This window comes from Danio aesculapii, chromosome 11 (assembly GCF_903798145.1).
Source record: "Danio aesculapii chromosome 11, fDanAes4.1, whole genome shotgun sequence".
Classification (NCBI taxonomy): Eukaryota; Metazoa; Chordata; class Actinopteri; order Cypriniformes; family Danionidae; genus Danio; species Danio aesculapii.
In genome coordinates, this window is record NC_079445.1 from 23,172,623 (window position 1) to 23,191,179 (window position 18,557).

Genomic DNA, 18,557 nt, shown 5'->3' on the forward strand with positions numbered 1-18,557 from the left:
CACCTCCCATGGTTTGAATCCCACTTGGAACAGAGAAGCGAAAAATTCACACAGGCATTCTGACCTGGATAAAAGCGAGGTTTAGAAGGGCGAGCGTAATGGAGGCCAGCTGTGCACTATAGAGACATTCAGTGTAGAAGCTATGATTTTCAGTGTCCTTGTTAGTGCACCCACTTTTGGTTTGAATCCCACTTTGAGTGGGGCAAGTAAAACGCAAGGCATTACATTGGTGCCGTGACCTGAATAGGTTCAGATTGGCAAGTGTAATGGAGGGCAGCTAGTATTCATTCTGCGGGCAAAGCGCAATAGGTGAAATAGAATGTGCAGGCCTTCACCTTGGCGTAAGTTTGCAAGTCTTCAATGCAAATCATGCCATTTTGAGTTTCACTTGAACCCAGAGGGATTCTGTTGGTGCCGTGACCCGGATGGCAGTGAGGTTTAGGAGGATAAGGGTAACAGAGGCAGGCAATTGGCTGTGATCTTCTTGGTCCTTGTTACTTCGCTTGCTTCATATGCCAGAGACAATGGTTTGACTCCCGCTCTGAATGGGGATGGAGTATGTTGGTGCCGTGACCCGGATGGGAGTGAGGTTTGGTGGGATGAGGGTTACAGAGGCTTGCTAAAGCCTGTTTATCCCACAAAACAGCGAGTAGTGGAGTAGGGGTTAGTCTTGCTCAATTAAAGCAACCTAATTTAAAGAATCTGTCATGATTCATATGTCCCACAATCACATCGAATACAAAAGGGTCGAGGAAAAATAGTACCAAATGGTAATAATGATGTGTTAAAACTTTTATCTGTACATGCATTAAGCAATGAGTCAGCTTCGTTTAGGACGTAAGACCACACATATTCAATGGATGATGGAAATAGCTAAACCTAACATGAACAAGTTTACTGAACAATGCTCTCTTTCTCTCTCAAGCCCTCAATTAGAGGAAAAGTTTGGGAATAAAGAAAGTAAAGGGAATCAGTGCATTTTAGGAAAGTGAAATGGGGACTCAAGTACGACTGTTGCCTACCTTAACGAAAGTCCTTCAGCTTTACTGCGCTAGCGTCTTTCATCTTTGATGGATCATGCATGGATGAGAGGGAGCTTTCTGGATGGAGCTGGTAACCCACACAATAAGGTGATGGAACATCAAAGCTCGTACCACTCTGCAATTAGGCAGTTCAATCAACAGCCAAGGCTTATGGCTATAAAAGTAACAAAATGAAGCCAGAGCGAAAGCGAAACTCGTAAAAAGAAAAGCAGAAATTGTTTAAGCACATACTCTGGCAGTCATTCCCCAATTCCCACACCCCAGTAATTAGGAAATGTAATGGAGCAGTGCTCTCTCATGATGTCTAGACAAGAAATGAGATGCTTTCATCTCCTCTGTGCAGAACGTTGTTTTCTAGAACAGCATAGAGTCAGTGTGTGTTTCCTTTGCAGAGTCTGTTGATAATGTGTGAGAGTGCGCATGTGTGTGTGTGTGTGTTTGTGTGTCACATTCATTCTAGAAACAAGTAAACATTTGGGGACGCCTCATTCCATATGTAATCATGCAGAACATTGAACACATATATTGAACAATTACGATTTTTTTTCCAATGCATTTTTCCCCAAGTACAGCGTGGTTTAAGCTACACAGGACACTAAAAATACCAATCGCACCAGGTTGTACATATTGCTTTGAACCACCAATTTGTTTATAAGTAATGCATGCCACATATATGATATTATGTTTATACAAAAATAACACCAGTGTATATTACTGTGTTTCATATGAATTACAGAAATCAGATGTTCGCTTGACTGCTTTCCCCCGCAATCATATACAATTTCGTTCAACATCAGATGTAATTGGACTAAACATATGCAAAATAAGCGGTTATAACTTAATCTGTTATATTCCAGTTTTAAAACACATCTTTTATTTACAGCTATGGTGTATCATTTCCTCCCGTCCCAACCAACCAACCAAACAAGGACTGTCAGACAACTTCAGTAGAGTATTAATACGATAAAGTTATTGCACAACACCTTGAAGCGATTCTCAGTTTACAGAATGCGTGAAAGAAACGTGCAATAACAGAAATTGTTCTGAATAGTTATTAAAGGGAACCGAGAAAAAAAAAAAAAGACAATGGCTTTGATCGTTGTTCTGTATCCATCATGTCCAAGCAATGCCAACTAAAACTGAATTTGTGTTCCGCATGGAGGGGAAATATTGGGGGAATCCAAATGAAAAAAACAAAATCCAGTTATAAGTTCTTCTAAATGAACAAGAACAAAGACAGAAATCAGAACTGACTTTACAAAAGCAACACTTTGGCAGAATTTATGTAAAGCTCTAACTGGAAACCATCTGACTGCTTCCACATGAAGTCATTTTGAAATACATTTTGTGCAACATACAGTATGTATGCTTAATTTGTATCCAGAGCTGCATATGACAACAACAAAAAAGACAATTCAGTCAAAAATGATGACAACACAGAGCATAAGCAACAATCTCAATCATTTTCCATAGACTTTTAGCCTCTTTAAAGGGTCATAGAGAAAACTTACACAAAATAAATGACGTTTTGTCATCAGAACACAAATGTTGAAGACCTCAAAAGCTTTAATTCACATCACCCACGATGGTTTAGATTCCAATTAGGTGCCAAATTATAGAATTAATTAAGACTTTAGCACATCTATATTTGTGGCTGCGGGTTTGGAGTACACAATACAGGATAAGGCCTAATATGTTCTGTCGAGAACTTGACCTTACAGTAAACTCGTAACTTCCTTAGCTCGGACATCGTATCTGACAACGCATGTGGTTACAACAAACGTGGCATAAATATTTATATATTTATAGATCTATATATAACTGCATGTACTTAACTGCTTAATTTCCTAATTTGTCATATAACCAAACTCTCTGGCCTATACACCTATATTTATATTTTTCCCAAAATATTAAAAAGTACTTAATATAAAAATACAGAACAATTGTAAAAAAGGAACAAAACATTGAGCTTTATATGAAACCCATGCATGCTTCCCCACAATAACATACCATGTTCCACTTAAGCGAAATAACAAAAACTGCCAGTAGGGGGAAGCGCAGCATCAGCCAACTGCTGTGGAACCGTTCCGTAAACATTAAAGTGGTCCATCTAGGTTTTTGTTTTTCCTTTAGTCTTTAGGCAGTGACACTCTGTGTGTTTTTCGAATTTGGTTGGAAATACAAAATAAACTGAAAAAACAATGGGATATAAAAGAACAATCTATAAAATATGGCTCTGAGCAAGTAGAAAAAGGTGTAATTTGAGGAATCCGTTGAACCTAGACTGGTATGAGCGGAAGGTCGGTCTGTGGCAGTTGTATGTTTCGGCTAATAAAAACCATATGTCATTGAGGCCGCGCTCTCACGAAAACTGTCCAATCTAGTTTGTCATCCAGGTTTTAGCAGAGCTCACGGAAGCCCCTGCCGCATGCTGTTGGGTCTGTTTTTTTTTTTCTTCTTTCTTTTTATAAATAGCAAAAGCATGCTTACTACGTGCAGTCCCCTTACCCTCGCAGGCTAAGTTCAGGGATGGGATTTCGGAGCTCTACCAGTGCCGTCTACGTATGTAACTTATGTGGAGCACAGGCTGATAACAAGGAGAACACCTAACTGCAGAGCTGAGGAAAAAGTACACACATACAGATTCACTTCTATCACATTTTGTTTTTTCTGAAAGAGAGGAAATAGGAAAATTCTATTCGTTAGTCGTTATCCTGTAAAGATTAGCATTACAATCCCCGTTCCCGTACAATCAGACAAAGATGAACCTACGGACAGATACATGCACACAATGGTGAGGTGCTGTACCTTAAAAGTACTCGCTAGTTAGCTTGGGCCATTAATTTCGACGCATTAACAAGAGACTAGAGATGCCCAACGGGGTGTGACTTGGATGAGATGATGTGTAGGATGACCCTCCCTGCCCCCTTGAGAGCCAATCAGGTATTCTGAACTCATAGCTATCGAATACGTTTATTTTCGTTTGTTTTTATTCTGCTAACGGTCACTATAGCAGCCTTACATCTGTACATATGAAGTGACAGAACACCCAAAATGAGCCTAACAGCATTGTATGTAAGACAAGATTGTACTGTAGTGTGTCTGAACTAATTAAAACGTCCATTAGAGCATAAAATCATTTCAACTAAGAGAGTGTGTTGCTCAATCCACCTTAAAACAGCAAATTGAGAGAGGTTTAAAAAAAAAAAGAGGAGAGAAATCTATTCACACAGCGACTGCATGAACGATCGGCTGTTTCAGCAAAACAAAACAAAAATAAACTATGTAAATGAGAGTCCTGGGACAAATAACAAAATGATTACAGCATTACACAAGAACAAAGACAATAATAATATAAAAATGAGAAAAATCACAACTGTATAAGAGATAAAAATGCCAGTGAGAGGCTGAGAGGGCGTTTGCCGCAGCGTCGCCCTCTAGTGTGTAAGTTAGGCCATGCGTCACATGGGCTGCAGCACAGCCGCATGTACTTACAGAGCGCTGCTGCTGCTGCTGCCGACACAGTGCAAGTCGAGAGGGGCAAGGAGATGGAGGACAGGAGAAAGGGATTGTGGTCACCCCATCAGCCGCTGAACTGTAGGTGCTGCTGTCTCTCAGATGTGCATCAGCAGGGCTCCACGGGAGGAGTGGTGAACGGGTTTTAAAAAGACAACAACGGAACAAAAAAAAGATGACGATTTTAGGGTAGTTGCACTGGAGGATGATGGAAGAGTCACAAAGACATATCCTAGCTCTGAAGAGGTTTGGAAGAGAAGGGGAGCTCGAACTCTGCACAGCCTTCGTCTATCGTGGAGATGCGGGATTCCTCTTCGGAGATGGGTACAAACTCAGGGTGGGACATGAAGTTATGGATGGAGCTTCTGGATTCTGGCTTCTCTAGGCCCTCGTAAAGGGAGCTACGGAATGCGTTCACCACCTTAATCTGCAGCGAGGAGGAGTAGGGAGAGAGAGAGAGAAAAAGAGAAGGAATTAGTGGGATCGCACTGGCATGGAGTCCGCTTCAGGGCAGGATGTGCTGGATCTGGAGAACAACACAAAATATGGTCAGCGGTGGGAGATATTTCATTTCCACAATAGCACTCAAGCTTCTTACGAAAAATCAAACAAATAAAAACCAACAGCACAGATCGCTGAATAGAGAAACACGGATGAATTCAAAACAAACCACAGCTGTGATGCAATTTCCTATTTGGGGCAAGTGAATGAGGAAATCAGGCATAGCATAAAACTGTAAGTGGGACACATCCATATCAATCACAAGCTTCAAAACGTTACTAACACAAGGATTAAAATCACAGAAGCACTGCAAGACAAGATGGACATGCAATCGATGCTTTTATGAGCCATTTAGGAGCCAAAAATGGCAGATGTGCAGTATTTATTTTATGACGATCTGTCAGTATAGATGGGAGATAGAATGATAAACTGCAACCCCAAAATTCAAGTCAATTCATGTTTATTTCTATAGCGCTTTTACAATGTAGATTGTGTCAAAGCAGCTTAACATAGAAGTTCCAGTAAACTGAAACAGTGTCAGTCCAGTTTTCAGAGTTGAAGCTCAGTTTATTTCAGTTCAGTGTGGTTTAATTTTCACTGCTGAAAGTCCAAACACTGAAGAGCAAATCCATCGAAGCAAAGCCCTACAAGTCCCAAACCAAGCAAGCCAGAGAAGAGGAACAAAAAAAATAAAAAATAAAAATCAAGTAATGTTGTTTTGTATAGAGAGGGGAAAGAAAAAAAAGTGGCAATCACATAACAATCATCAAGGAAATGCTGCAAGTTCAAGCTTTGTCTCTTTCAACCACAGAAAGAAGTGATCAGATTGACTGAACTACTACAGGAAGTATTTAATGGCACCTGAATTACCCGGTTATATATAGGCAGTAATTGTGTAGAGCCCTAAAAAGACTCTATGCCACATCCAGCCAGATTCCGATGTAAAGATCCCTGTGATTTTCTCTATAGGGCAATATAGTGCATCCATGCCCACCCACTTTTTAGAAGTGCTGCTTCCAGAAATGTGTTCTTCCCTTTAGCCTTGGCTAAAGCATTATAAACCATGAAACAAGCAGCTAAGATGAGAACCACAATGCAATATTTAATAGGAAGCATATTATGGAAAGAACTACACTCCCATGACGTATTACAAATGACACTGAATTATCGGTATCACTTTATTTTGATGGCCCGTTTGTTGAATTTAAGTTACACTGCATCTACATGGCAACTAATTCTCAATAGATAATAAGTAGACTGTTAGGTTAAGGTTAGTGTAAGTCGACATGTCCTAGCAAAGTATCTTATAATTAGCTAAACGTTGAAGGAGCAGTATCAGCAGATATTAAGCAGACAGTCTACTAATACTCAACTGAGAAGTAGTTGGCAATTGGCAATGCAACTTTTAGTCAACAAAATGTGCAATAGGGATCATCAAAATAAAGTGTTACCGAATTAACTAATAAACATAGGAAATATAAAAGTATTTAAAGTTGCTGCTGAAAGAGAAACAATAAGCTTGACTATCACAAAATATACAAACATATTTTCAGATATTTTGAGAGTGCAGGAAACCGACTATTGGATCATTTGCAATGCTTCATTGGAAGTGAGTGCTGTAAAAGATCTCTTTCCCCTACACTTATCTGCACATTGGAGCTCAACTAATTACATGTTAACCAATAGAGTAATATTGTGAATCACAGCAAAGCTGGTTGGTTCAATTTACGACTCTGATGCATTCTTTTCTTTATTTAAGAATAAATAAATACATTTTTAGGAGTCCTGCTTTTGTAACACCAGTTAAAGGGTAAAATCAAGTAGTCGTGGAGAAGAGTACCTCTCTCAGGTGGTAGAAAGAGAACAGATAAGATACTGTCTAATATGTGAAACAAACATGCATCTACACATGAAGACGTTCAGATTCCATACTCCCATACAGGACTTTTAACTGAGTATAATATATAAAGTATGGCTGAACTGATCTGTTATTTATTAAAGGAACAGTTTATCCAAAAAATGGAAACCATCCAGCAGTTTACATACCTTCAAGCCATCCTAGGTGTATATGCCTTTATTCTATCAGATATATCTTAGGCAATATCATTGCTTTGTAATGGCGGTGAATGATGCTTGAGTTTTTGAAGATCTGAAAAGTACATCATCCTAAAAGTAATCCATGCAACTCCACTGGGTTTGTGACTTTCTTCTGAAGAAAAGTAATGGGTTTTTATAAGAAAAATATATAAAACTGAATAAAATATCATGAGAAAGTTGCCAAAGACATAACACGTAGCCGCTGAAAGCTAAGGTGAAGATTTACAACTGTAGCTTCATACAGAATATGTCATCTTGCTTGAATTGATGTATACAATTGTAGAATCCATTGATAACAGTTCATTTAAGGATTACTTTTATGATGTATGAAGTTTCTGTAGGTTCAAAAACTCCACCGTTCACTACCGTTGCAAAACTGAGAAAAGCCAGGACAAGTATGTTAACCATAATGGTGTCATCTAAGAGAATAAAGTTATACAACTAGGATGCCTGGAGCAGACCTGGGAATTTTAGACCTCGCTGGACATCTTTTATCAGCCACGTGAAGTAGTTGCACGTGAATTTAAATTCCACTGCAAACAGGGCCGCGCCATGCACAGGAGTAATATAGTGAGTCAAAGAAAGGGGCTGTTAACACATCGCATGTTTTGCATGCTCAAGTTTGTTATTTTAAAATGGAGATGTTCAAATAGGACGCATAATGCACACAGTATGACACACTAGCATTTTCCAGCAATTTAAAAAAATGCTATTTAATAAATAAATAAATAGCTAACTGGAACAATCAAACAACCCTGTGATATATATATATATATATAGATACATGTATAGATATAGATACATCCATCTATCTATCTATCTATCTATCTATAGATATATATCTATCTATCTATAGATATATATAGATAGATAGATAGATGGATACATTATATAGATAGATACATTATATAGATACATTATATAGATACATTATATATATATATATATATATATAGATAGATAGATACATTATATAGATACATTATATAGATAGATACATATATATATATATACATATATATACATATATATACATATATATATATACACATATATATATATATATATATATATATATATATATATATATATATATATATATATATATATATATATATATATATATATGTAGAGAGAGAGAGAGAGAGAGAGAGAGAGAGAGAGAGAGAGAGAGAGAGAGAGAGAGAGAGAGATTTTAATGAAAACATACATATTGTGCCTTTAAATACACACAGAGGCATGCAGTCAGAGTTTAAGGGTTTGCTACTTTACATGCAGGAATACCAACAGGGCAGTTTGTCAGGTAGTTTTTTTGGTAGTGAGCTCGGACAGGCCTTCAGCAGAAGAGCAATCTTTGACCAGTGCCATATGCTCAAGCTACACTTACCACTGCCCGAGGATACTATTTATTTAAGACTCGAGGTCAACTTGTATTTTGTGGGAAACACATGTCCAGGTTTTGATGTTTACTTGGGGAAAATCCAAACAGTAAAGTGAAGAATGTTTCTGTTTTTGTGTTCCAAAATAAAACCCTGAGGAAAACAAGTAGTCAGAGCATTAAAATGCATAGCGTGTGCATCCAGTCCTTCTAAACATGTGCTGTGAGACTCTCTGCGCGGTGTGGTGCAACGTCAGAAACGAGTCGTGCTCTCTTACAGTTTTATGGGTTCAGCCTTGAGAAAAACCACGCAAGACAAATTGTGAATTGGTGTAACTCGTTTTGCAAGGGTCTTTTCCCTACATGAAGCCCCTGGTAACAACAAATGTGTGAAGAAGCTGCTGCCCTGCCAGCTCAGCCAATCCACCGAGGCTTAGTCTGTTCAATCTCTGTTTATTTCTCAGGTTTACATTCTTGTACCATGCAGCTATGCCCTGTCACGCTTTATCTCTCAATATTCAGAGAAAGCCTTGCATGTAAAACCAAGCTGCATGTCAGAGAGCTCAGTTGCGTTGTGATCACAGATCTCTCTGCATCTTAAAAGACAACAAAGAAATTGTCTTCGTTTTAATCAGTCAAACTATTTCTGCATTAGTTGAAAATAGCACAGATGAGGCAATGCACAACAGAGAAGGGAAAGGAGGGCATCAGAAGAACTGTAAAATGGATGTCTGCTAAGTGACTAAATTCTATCAGCCTGTGATAAATGCAGCAACAGCAGGCTGAAGTCATTTGTGAAGCTTCTACTCCCTCCGCATAAATTCTCGCAGAGCTTGAATCTGAATCACTAATTTGGCTGACTGCAAAGATGACTATAGACTATATTCATATGGTACACAGTCATAATGCTTGACTAATTAATTTCAACATATTTTGAGTTATTTAAAATATATATCTATAGAATCAATATTAAATCAATAAACCCAGTCTTATTGATTGGTTGGCTTATTAAAGTAGTTCATACATGGTAGCTCAAAGTAAAGGCTGTACATACAGGAAAAATTGTAGAAGTAGTTCAACGCTAAGGATTTCTTCAATTGGCCCGATCTGGCCAGTGGTTAAGATTTTTACTTGCCCTGCCAAAATTTTCACAAGCCCCACCATAAAAGAGAAGATAATAGCCATTTCTTAGCCACATATTTTAAATAATGTGTCAAAAATAACGTCTGTGAATCTAGAATTTAAATACTTTAAAAATGTTAATAAATGTGTAATGAGCGAAATTCAAAATGTAATGCAAACAAAAAGAGCAGTATGGAAAACTACCAGGTTCTTTATTGCAGTTCGAAATTATTTAACAAAATGTGGCTGACTTGCCAAATTGATGGCAAACTGTGCAAAATACACAATTTTTTCGCCGTGTTGTACCCACATAAAAGTCTGCTTCCAAAACATTAGTAAGAGACGTTTTTGTCGCTATGTTGCTATCTCTTTGCTGTGCTAGTTGTTACCAGGTTTAAAAAAATAAAATAAAAAATAGAATGCGCTGACAACATCCAATCAGATAAGAGGAACTAAAAAGCATGGTATTTACGACATTACAGAAAAGGTAGCATTTAAAGGCTTAAAAGCACAAAGTGTTTCTCAATTCTAAGACTGTATTGGCAAGCAATTGACAAATAGAGGCATTAATTAAAAATCAATCTTCAGTGTCAAGGCAGCACTGGCCCGACCAGGCCAATTACCTGTTGAAGTCTTTTCCTTTTTTGAGCGTGAGCTGCTGACACACATCAAGTTTCAATGATTGACACAGCAGCAACCATTGTTTTAAAATCAAATGTAGCCGAAAAGTTATATATTTATAAAATCCATACCCACACACTGTGGGAACAGAAAGTATTCCCCCTCAATTTATTTATTTATTTATTTATTCTAAATTTATTTGCTAAAACAATTTGAATATTTTTTTCCCTCAATGTACACACAGCTCCTCATATTGACAGAAAAACAGAACTGTTGACATTTTTGCAGATTTATTAAATAGGAAAAACTGACATATCAGATGGTCCTAGGTATTCAGACCCATTGCTGTGACACTCAGGTGCTGTCCATTTTTCTCATCATCCTTGAGATGGTTCTAAACCTTTATTTGAGTCCAGTTGTGTTTGATTATACTAATTAACAGGACTTGATTAAGGCCACACGCTTGTCTGTATAAGACCTTACAGCTCACAATGCATGTCAGAGCAAATGAGAATTATGAGGTCAAAGGAACTGCCTGAACAGTTCAGAGATAGAATTGTGGCAAGGCACAGATCTGGCCATGGTTACAAAAATAAATTCTGCTGGGCCGTTTCCACTAAGTGGTACGGTATGGTTTGGTATGCTTTTATGGCCGTTTTCACTGTCAAAAGGTACCAAAAAGTGAACCATACCGTACCACTTGTTGGGTACCTTTTTCGGAAGGGTACTTAGCACAACAAAAGGGTGCCAAAAAGCAGAGCAAGTTGCGCAGCTGAACGCTATTGGTTTGCAGAGAAACGTCACTAGCGCATACACAAGCAGGAAAATGAAAACAAAGGATGCGCCATTTTTAAATACACAGCCGAGATGTTACACCGTAATAATATATACATATAATAACAATCCATGGTTGACGCAAGTTTAAACAAACCTTGTCGTCATCTTGATGAACAGCCACAAAGCCAGGAAGAGCATAATCTACCCTGTGCCACGTAGTTGTTTACAAGGCCTTCTAAAGCGCGAATGGTTTCACTTTCCCCAGAGAGCTCTCTGCGTGAAATAATGAACTTCTTGTGCTGATGATAATAACGTGCGCATGATTAATTAAGTGCTTCTGACATCCAATCCTTTCAGAAACGGACAAACGCGAGAATGAAGCATGAAAAAACATAGAAGAAGCCAGAAGAAACAAAGGAGTAAATGATTCTTTCAGCAACCTAAAACATGAACAAACTGCCATGTTTAACTATTATCATCGCCTTTTGGACTATTATGAAGTCAGAATGACAGAATTACTGGCTAACGAGAGGTTACATGTGCTGGTGGGGATTAAAGATACAGTTGAGAGGTATGCACTGACTGTACGCTATACGTTGTGTGTTGTTTTTGAACCCAAATAAGCACTAAATGTATGCTGTATGTAGTTTTTCTGTAATTGGTAACATATCGGAGACTGTAAGGGCCTGTATGTGTTCATATATATTGCATTTATTTATTTATTTGATATAATTGCAGTTATAATCAAATCCTGTTCATAGAAAGGTTAGCAATGAACATTTATACACAAGTATTTATGTGTATAAAGCATCTGTTTTGTGAGAAGTGCTTTACTTTGACATTTCCTCGAGCGAGAATGACATCGATTGAAACTTTCTGTCCTGTAACTTTCCGACCTGTACCGTATCGTACTGTACCATGTGGCCATAAGAGCACAGTGGCCTCCATAATCCTTAAATGGAAGACGTTTGAGATGACCAGAACCCTTCCTAGAGCTGGCCGTCTGGCCAAACTGATCTATCACTTGAAAAGAGCCTTGGTGAGAAAGGAAAAGAACAACCCAAAGATCACTGTGGCTGAGCTCCAGAGAGGCAGTCAGGAGATGGGAGAAAGTTGTAGAAAGTCATGGCTGTATTAGACTCTTGGTTGTATTAGATCAAAAGTGTGCTTCTACCTGAGCAAAGGGTCTGAATACTTAGGACTATGTGATATTTCAGTATTTCTTTTTAATAAATCTGCAAAAATGTAATAATAATAATAATAATAATAATAATAAATTACTAGCAATTTTAAGTTTTGTATCTTTTTCCCGTAACATAACAAAAATTAACCGATCATTGACTTTAACAATGAAAAAAACACAATACTTAAAGCAGTCATTTTGAGTACTGCTACACCCCTACTCTATGCAGAGCTGTACCATAAATAATAGGCTTATTACTATTTTATTTAAAAGTCTGTTTTTTGTAATATGTTTAATTTAATATAATTTTTGAATGATAATTTTGGGGCACATCTTCAATATTTTTGTGTGATTAAATGTGATTAATTAGTTTAACTATTCAGCATGTTTTTTAATCGCTTTACAGCGTCAATATTTCTATATACATTTTGTAATTTCAGTGTCTATAATGATTTGTATATGCCACATTACAGATTAAACACAAAAATCTAGTCAACATTTTTAATGCACTGTTTGGCAGGACACAGCAGGACTACATCTGTCCATTTTCACACATCTAGTTTAGAAATAATTGAACCTAATTGAACCTTTAATTTGCTCCCAGCTGCCTGAATATTTGGATCTCTCCCCGCTATGGTTAAATGAACCCTTTGACCCAATGTCTGCCTAACGCGCACACAAACACACACACCTTCAAATATCTCATGTTAAATGCACTGCTGATGCAACCTAAATAAGGAAGGCAGGAAAAAACAGCCAGTGACTCATAGCTCCTTCTAGAATATCAATGAAGAGAGATGGAGAGCTAGTACATGTCAGAGCAGAAGACACAAGGTGTGATGAGGGGGCTGTAAACCAAAGGAGAGAGAGAAAGACAAAGAGAAAAGTGTGATTGAGTGTGTGAAAGCAGTTGTGAAAAGAGGGAAAGAGCTGGTGCTAAGAGAGCGAGTGAGCCAGAAAAGAGAGAAATTGGAAATTCCATAAGAGCATCACTTTAGTCCTTTGAAGAGTGTAGTGATCTTATGTGCATATGCTACACAAAGTCCTTTCAAGTCATTTTACTTGGTGACCATCTTTGATATGCCCCTTAGACATGAAAGTGCAGCTCCTATCTCTTTGAATGGGGAAACATCAAATTGTCTGAAATCATTTGCCAAGCTTATGAATAAATTTCATATTTCTATAAGTTTTATGTTGATGTAATTCAAGAATTAGCTTAGATTCAGCTTGTCCGCACATTTTGACCAATCCCAATTCTACCCCTTAGCTCTTACCCTTACCCCTACCTGTCGTTTTGGGCATTCACGTGAAGGGTTAGGGGTGTCCCAATTCTCATTGGCTTGAAGATGTAGGGCTAAGGGGAAGGGCTAGACAGCCCTTCCAAGGAGATTTGTCAGGACCACACTCAAAACCAAGGGGTGCGAAAATTTCACGGAGTACACCATCTACAATGGCAGCATGGCTGCACACGGAAGTCAGAAGATGCACAAATTAGTATTTTTTTGTCATTATTATGAATTTTTACAACAAACAAGCATATGTTTTCATACAGTTGAAGTCAGAATTATTAGCCCCCTGAATTATTGGCCCCTTATTACTAAAGAAAGAACTAAATTATTTTTTCCCCCAATTTCTGTTTAACAGAGAGAAGATTTTATTCAACACATTTGTAAACATAATAGTTTTAATAACTCATTTCTAATAACTGATTTATTTTATCTTTGCCATGATGACAGTAAATAATATTTGACTAGATATTTTTCAAGACACTTCTATACAGCTTAAAGTGACATTTAAAGATTTAACTAGGTTAATTATGTTAACTAGGCAGGTTAGAGTAATTAGGCAAGTTATTGTATAATGATGGTTTGTTCTGTAGACTATCGAGAAAAAAAAAGTTAGCTTAAAGGGGCTCATAATTTTTGTCCTTAAAATGGTTTTGAAAAAATTAAAAACTGCTTTTATTCTAGCTGAAATCCGAAAAAACAAACAAGACTTTCTCCAGAAGAAAAAAATATTATCAGACACACTGTGAAAATTCCCTGGCTCTGTTAAATACAATTTGGGAAATATTTAAAAAAGAAAAAAAATCAAAAAGGGGCTAACAATTCTGACTTCAACTGTTTATTCATAACCGCGTTCGTGTTTTACTGTCATGTTTAAAAAAAAAAAATAATAAAATAAAAAATAAATAAATAAATAAAAAAAAAACCTAAAATAAAATATGCTAAATTTCACTGTCTATAATTCATAATAATAACTCCTGTATAGCAGTGCCACAACATTCTGACACTCAATGACACTCGAATCTCCTGTCAGAAAAGTCTAGTGTCTGGAATGAACTTTTTACAGTGTCTGCTATAATGTTATTGCTGTTTTCAGTGTTTACATAGATGAATATGGCCATAGATTAATATGGCCAGGGTGTAAATGCACAGTCCAGTTACGATCTTATTGCCGCATTATATCGTTATGATAACATGATATCATTGCCTTTCCTGATTTCCTGAAGACAAATACCAAAAAAATAACACAACTGGAAAAACTACAGCAGTCGTGATCGGCGATCTCATATGAAGCAAGAGATTGTGACGACATATAATGACGTGTGCAGGTGTTGTAGTGTTGTCTAAGTTGGTGTTGTCTTAGGGGTAAATTTTGAAGCCCTTGAAGTCAGAATTCTTAGCCCCCTCTTTGAATTTTTTTTTCCTTCTTTTTTTTTATATTTCCCAAATGATGTTTAACAGAGTAAGGAAATTTTCACAGTATGTCTGATAATATTTTTTCTTCTGGAGAAAGTCTTATTTGTTTTATTTCGGCTAGGATAAAAGCAGTTTTCTTTTTAAAATATATATATATATATATATATATATATATATATATATATATATATATATATATATATATATATATATATATATATATATATATATATAGCGTATTTATAGTAGTATATCAGATGGCAGTAATGCACCAAAAAGTTTGTTGTCGACGACCGAAAATCAGGAAAAAGAAGAAATCATCATTCTTGCCATCATATGGATTTATTTTCATTGGCTAGACACTGGCCTCACAGCTCCATGAATGTCGGTGCCGTCACTTATTGATCCCCGATTGGTAAATGTAGCTTGTGTGGACGCTAAAAGATATTTTATTTAGAAAGTAGTGACGCTACTGCTACGCTCCTGAGAAATGTAGTTAAGCTAGTAGCGAAAACATTTTTATAGAACCTAAATGTATATGTGCGATGGGTTTGTTTGTTTGTTGAAAAGCTATTTGTACTGCATATTTAACAGGTTCAATAAAAACACCTTTGAGGAAAAAAATTAACTAAATCACTATAAAATATCACTACAATATTACTGAGTTGACCTGGACACTTAATGATACCAGATGAGATTCTAAAAAAGACACCTCAAAACAAATGCAAGGACATGCCACCCAGAAGCACAGGATTATAATCTGCCAGAAGACTTCCATCACATGTACCCTCTGCTAACAGCTTTCCGAGTGGCTCCTTCATGAAGGGATTCAGTTGCTCACTTTCATTTGGAACGATCCTATGTGTGGTGTCCCCTTCAAAGGCACAAAAGCACCATTTGGAGTTAGTCCAGAGACAGAGGCAGAGAGAGAGAGAGGCAGAGAGAGAGAGAGGCAGAGAGAGAGAGGCAGAGAGAGAGAGAGAGAGAGAGAGAGAGAGAGAGAGAGAGAGAGAGAAGGAAAGAGTCGTGACGTGACTGAGGTACAGAACATGAGACTGGAAAAAACAGGAAGAACCGCCAGCCGCCTGCATCTGTCTCTGCCTGGGGGTTCTTCAGACAGTGAACGTGCTGTGCAGGTCAACAACATAAAAGGCTGCTTGGCAATACATACACTATGTGGGAGAGACCAAGGTCAAAACAAGAGCATATAAAAGTGCTATTGGCGAGTTTAGGAGATTGTGTCCTATAGTGTTTAATCATATTTTCAAGAGATAGATTTAAAGGGATAGTTCACCCAAAAAAATGAAAATCCTCCTCCTCAAGTGATTATAAACCTTTAAAAGTTTCTTTTTTATATTATGTCTTATTTAACACAAAAGAAGATATTTTGAAGGAACTGAAATCCTGTAATTTTTATTTGCCCCATCAATAACCTTATTATAATTTAATACATTTAATAATACAATAACAATTTAATAATACTTTTTTTTTTTAGATATTTCTTAGCAAAACATTTTAATTATTGTGTCAAAACAAGCAACCTTGTGCTGTAAAGATACACCTTTTTTAACAAATAAAAAAATGGACAAATGTTTCAAAAGTTTTAAAAACTATAATAAACTAAATGCATGCACAGTCTGTCCAGTTCAGTATCCTTCAGTAAATACATGGAGAACTTTTCAAAACATCTTATCGTAAGGAAAATAATTAAACCATTATGGTAAATAGAGTTAAAAATATCATTTTTAAATAAAAAGTTAAAAGTTTTATTGAGATGGATTGTTGGTGATTAGATAGGTGTCGGCCAGATTGGGTAGCATGAACAAATACTTTTGATCAACTTTTGATCAACTACATTACAAAACTGTGTGGTATTTTTAATTTTGTATTTTTCCTTTCTCTTTAAAGTAGAAATTTGAATATTCTAGAACAAATTCTATAACAAATTCCACACATTCTATTCTATAACAAATTCTGTTTTTGCTATTTAAGACTTTTTAAGACCCCACAGATACCCTTATATTTTAAAGTTTTATTTATTTCGACTCTAACCAATTAATACAGCACAAAATAATAAACAATAGTCCATTTCTCCGTGGACCTAAAGATAAGTGAAAAAAAGTTGTTAGCATTTAAACATAAGTAATAATTTTACACTGAGAATAAATGACAGAAAAATGAATAAATAAATAAAAATTGAATAAATAAAACAATTTGTATTTGTCTAATGTAAAAACTAAGCTACATATTAGCAAAGTATCTCCCTTTTTAAAAGAACAAATGTAGTCAAAGCTTTCCAAACGTCTATCTGAAAGGTACTTTTGATCAACTACATTACAAAATTGTTTGGTATTTTTCATTTTTTTCTCTTTGGAATAGAAATGTGAATATTCTATACAAAATATGAAGCTGAAAATTAAGGAAAGGAAAATTGAAAAAGATTATTTAAATTAAAAAAAAGATTTTAACACAACACAATATTTCAGTAGATTTAAGAGATTTTAAAGCCTAAAATTCTGTTTTTGCGATTGAAGACATTTTAGACTTTAAGACCCCATAGATACCCTGTCAAAATATCTTCTTTTGTGTTCAACTAACGAAAGAAACTCAAACAGGCTTGAATAAGTGAAGGATGAGTAATTGACCAAATTTTCATTTTTGGGTGATCAATCCCTTTAAACTCCTCATTCCAACTACATGTGAAATGTCAAATTTTGAGTCCCAAGACATTTACAGGCATAAGATAACTTAGGAACAGGTTTTTGTGAAAGAACAGCATGTACAGTACTTTAAATCTGTTTGTGTTTCATGAACGTGGACCAGTGGCATTGATGTTTACATATCATATTTAGTTGTTTTTGCTCATTAGAAAGCAATGTCTCTGGGATTACAGTGCAAAACTAGCATCCATCAAAACGTCTTAATGACCAGCATTCCCTACACCTATTAGACCACATATACCCCTCGATGCCATTTTGGCTAATCCCATTACGAGCTGACAATGCTAAATTCAAGTTTAAACAGAATCTGAAATATTCGCAGTCATAAAATGCCATCTAAAGACAGTCTACTGACTAAACGTGTTCGTTTTGGGTGGGGCGTCTTATAAAAACACACACCAAAACATAGTATTGTTTTGTATTGTTCCAGTGTACTTATACAAAACAGATTATAACCTGTGACGCATCTCTTTTGTTAGCTTGCTTTTACCGTAAGCCATTTGGCATGAGGTGATTTATTCAATAGTACATGTGCATCACACTGATATAGGGATGCAACGATTGTAGATTTTGGTTGTATGATTATAGTCTGAGGAATAATCACGGTTTCATGGTTATCACGATTACTATGCATTCATTCACTTCAAAACACTACTAGTTTAGTAAAAAAATACATGAAAACTCCTTATATTTTAAGGAGTTATTTATTGCTGCTTAGTAACCAAATTTTGCAGCACAAAATAATATTAAAAACAAACAATAGTCCATTTCTCTTAGGACTTTATAACAAGTAAAAAAAGTTTTTGGCATTTTAACATAAGTAATAATTTTGCACTCAAAATAAATGACAGAACAATAATAAATAAATAAAAATAAGAATAAATAATAACATAAATC

General features: G+C 36.2%; 1 protein-coding gene across 5 annotated transcripts in view; it reads right to left on the bottom strand.

The window, feature by feature from the left end:
• Positions 1-1,522: 1,522 nt before the first annotated feature.
• The window catches only part of atp2b4 (ATPase plasma membrane Ca2+ transporting 4), a 146,719-nt gene continuing 129,684 nt past the window's right edge, over positions 1,523-18,557 (bottom strand). For 3 of the 5 annotated variants that reach the window (XM_056467843.1, XM_056467842.1, XM_056467840.1), the window contains one exon: positions 1,523-4,986. In XM_056467843.1, coding sequence (XP_056323818.1) covers positions 4,792-4,986 — 195 coding nt within the window. In that variant the 3' untranslated portion in view covers positions 1,523-4,791. The remainder of the gene's footprint in view (positions 4,987-18,557) is intronic. The other 2 variants (XM_056467841.1, XM_056467839.1) reach the window with 1 other exon arrangement.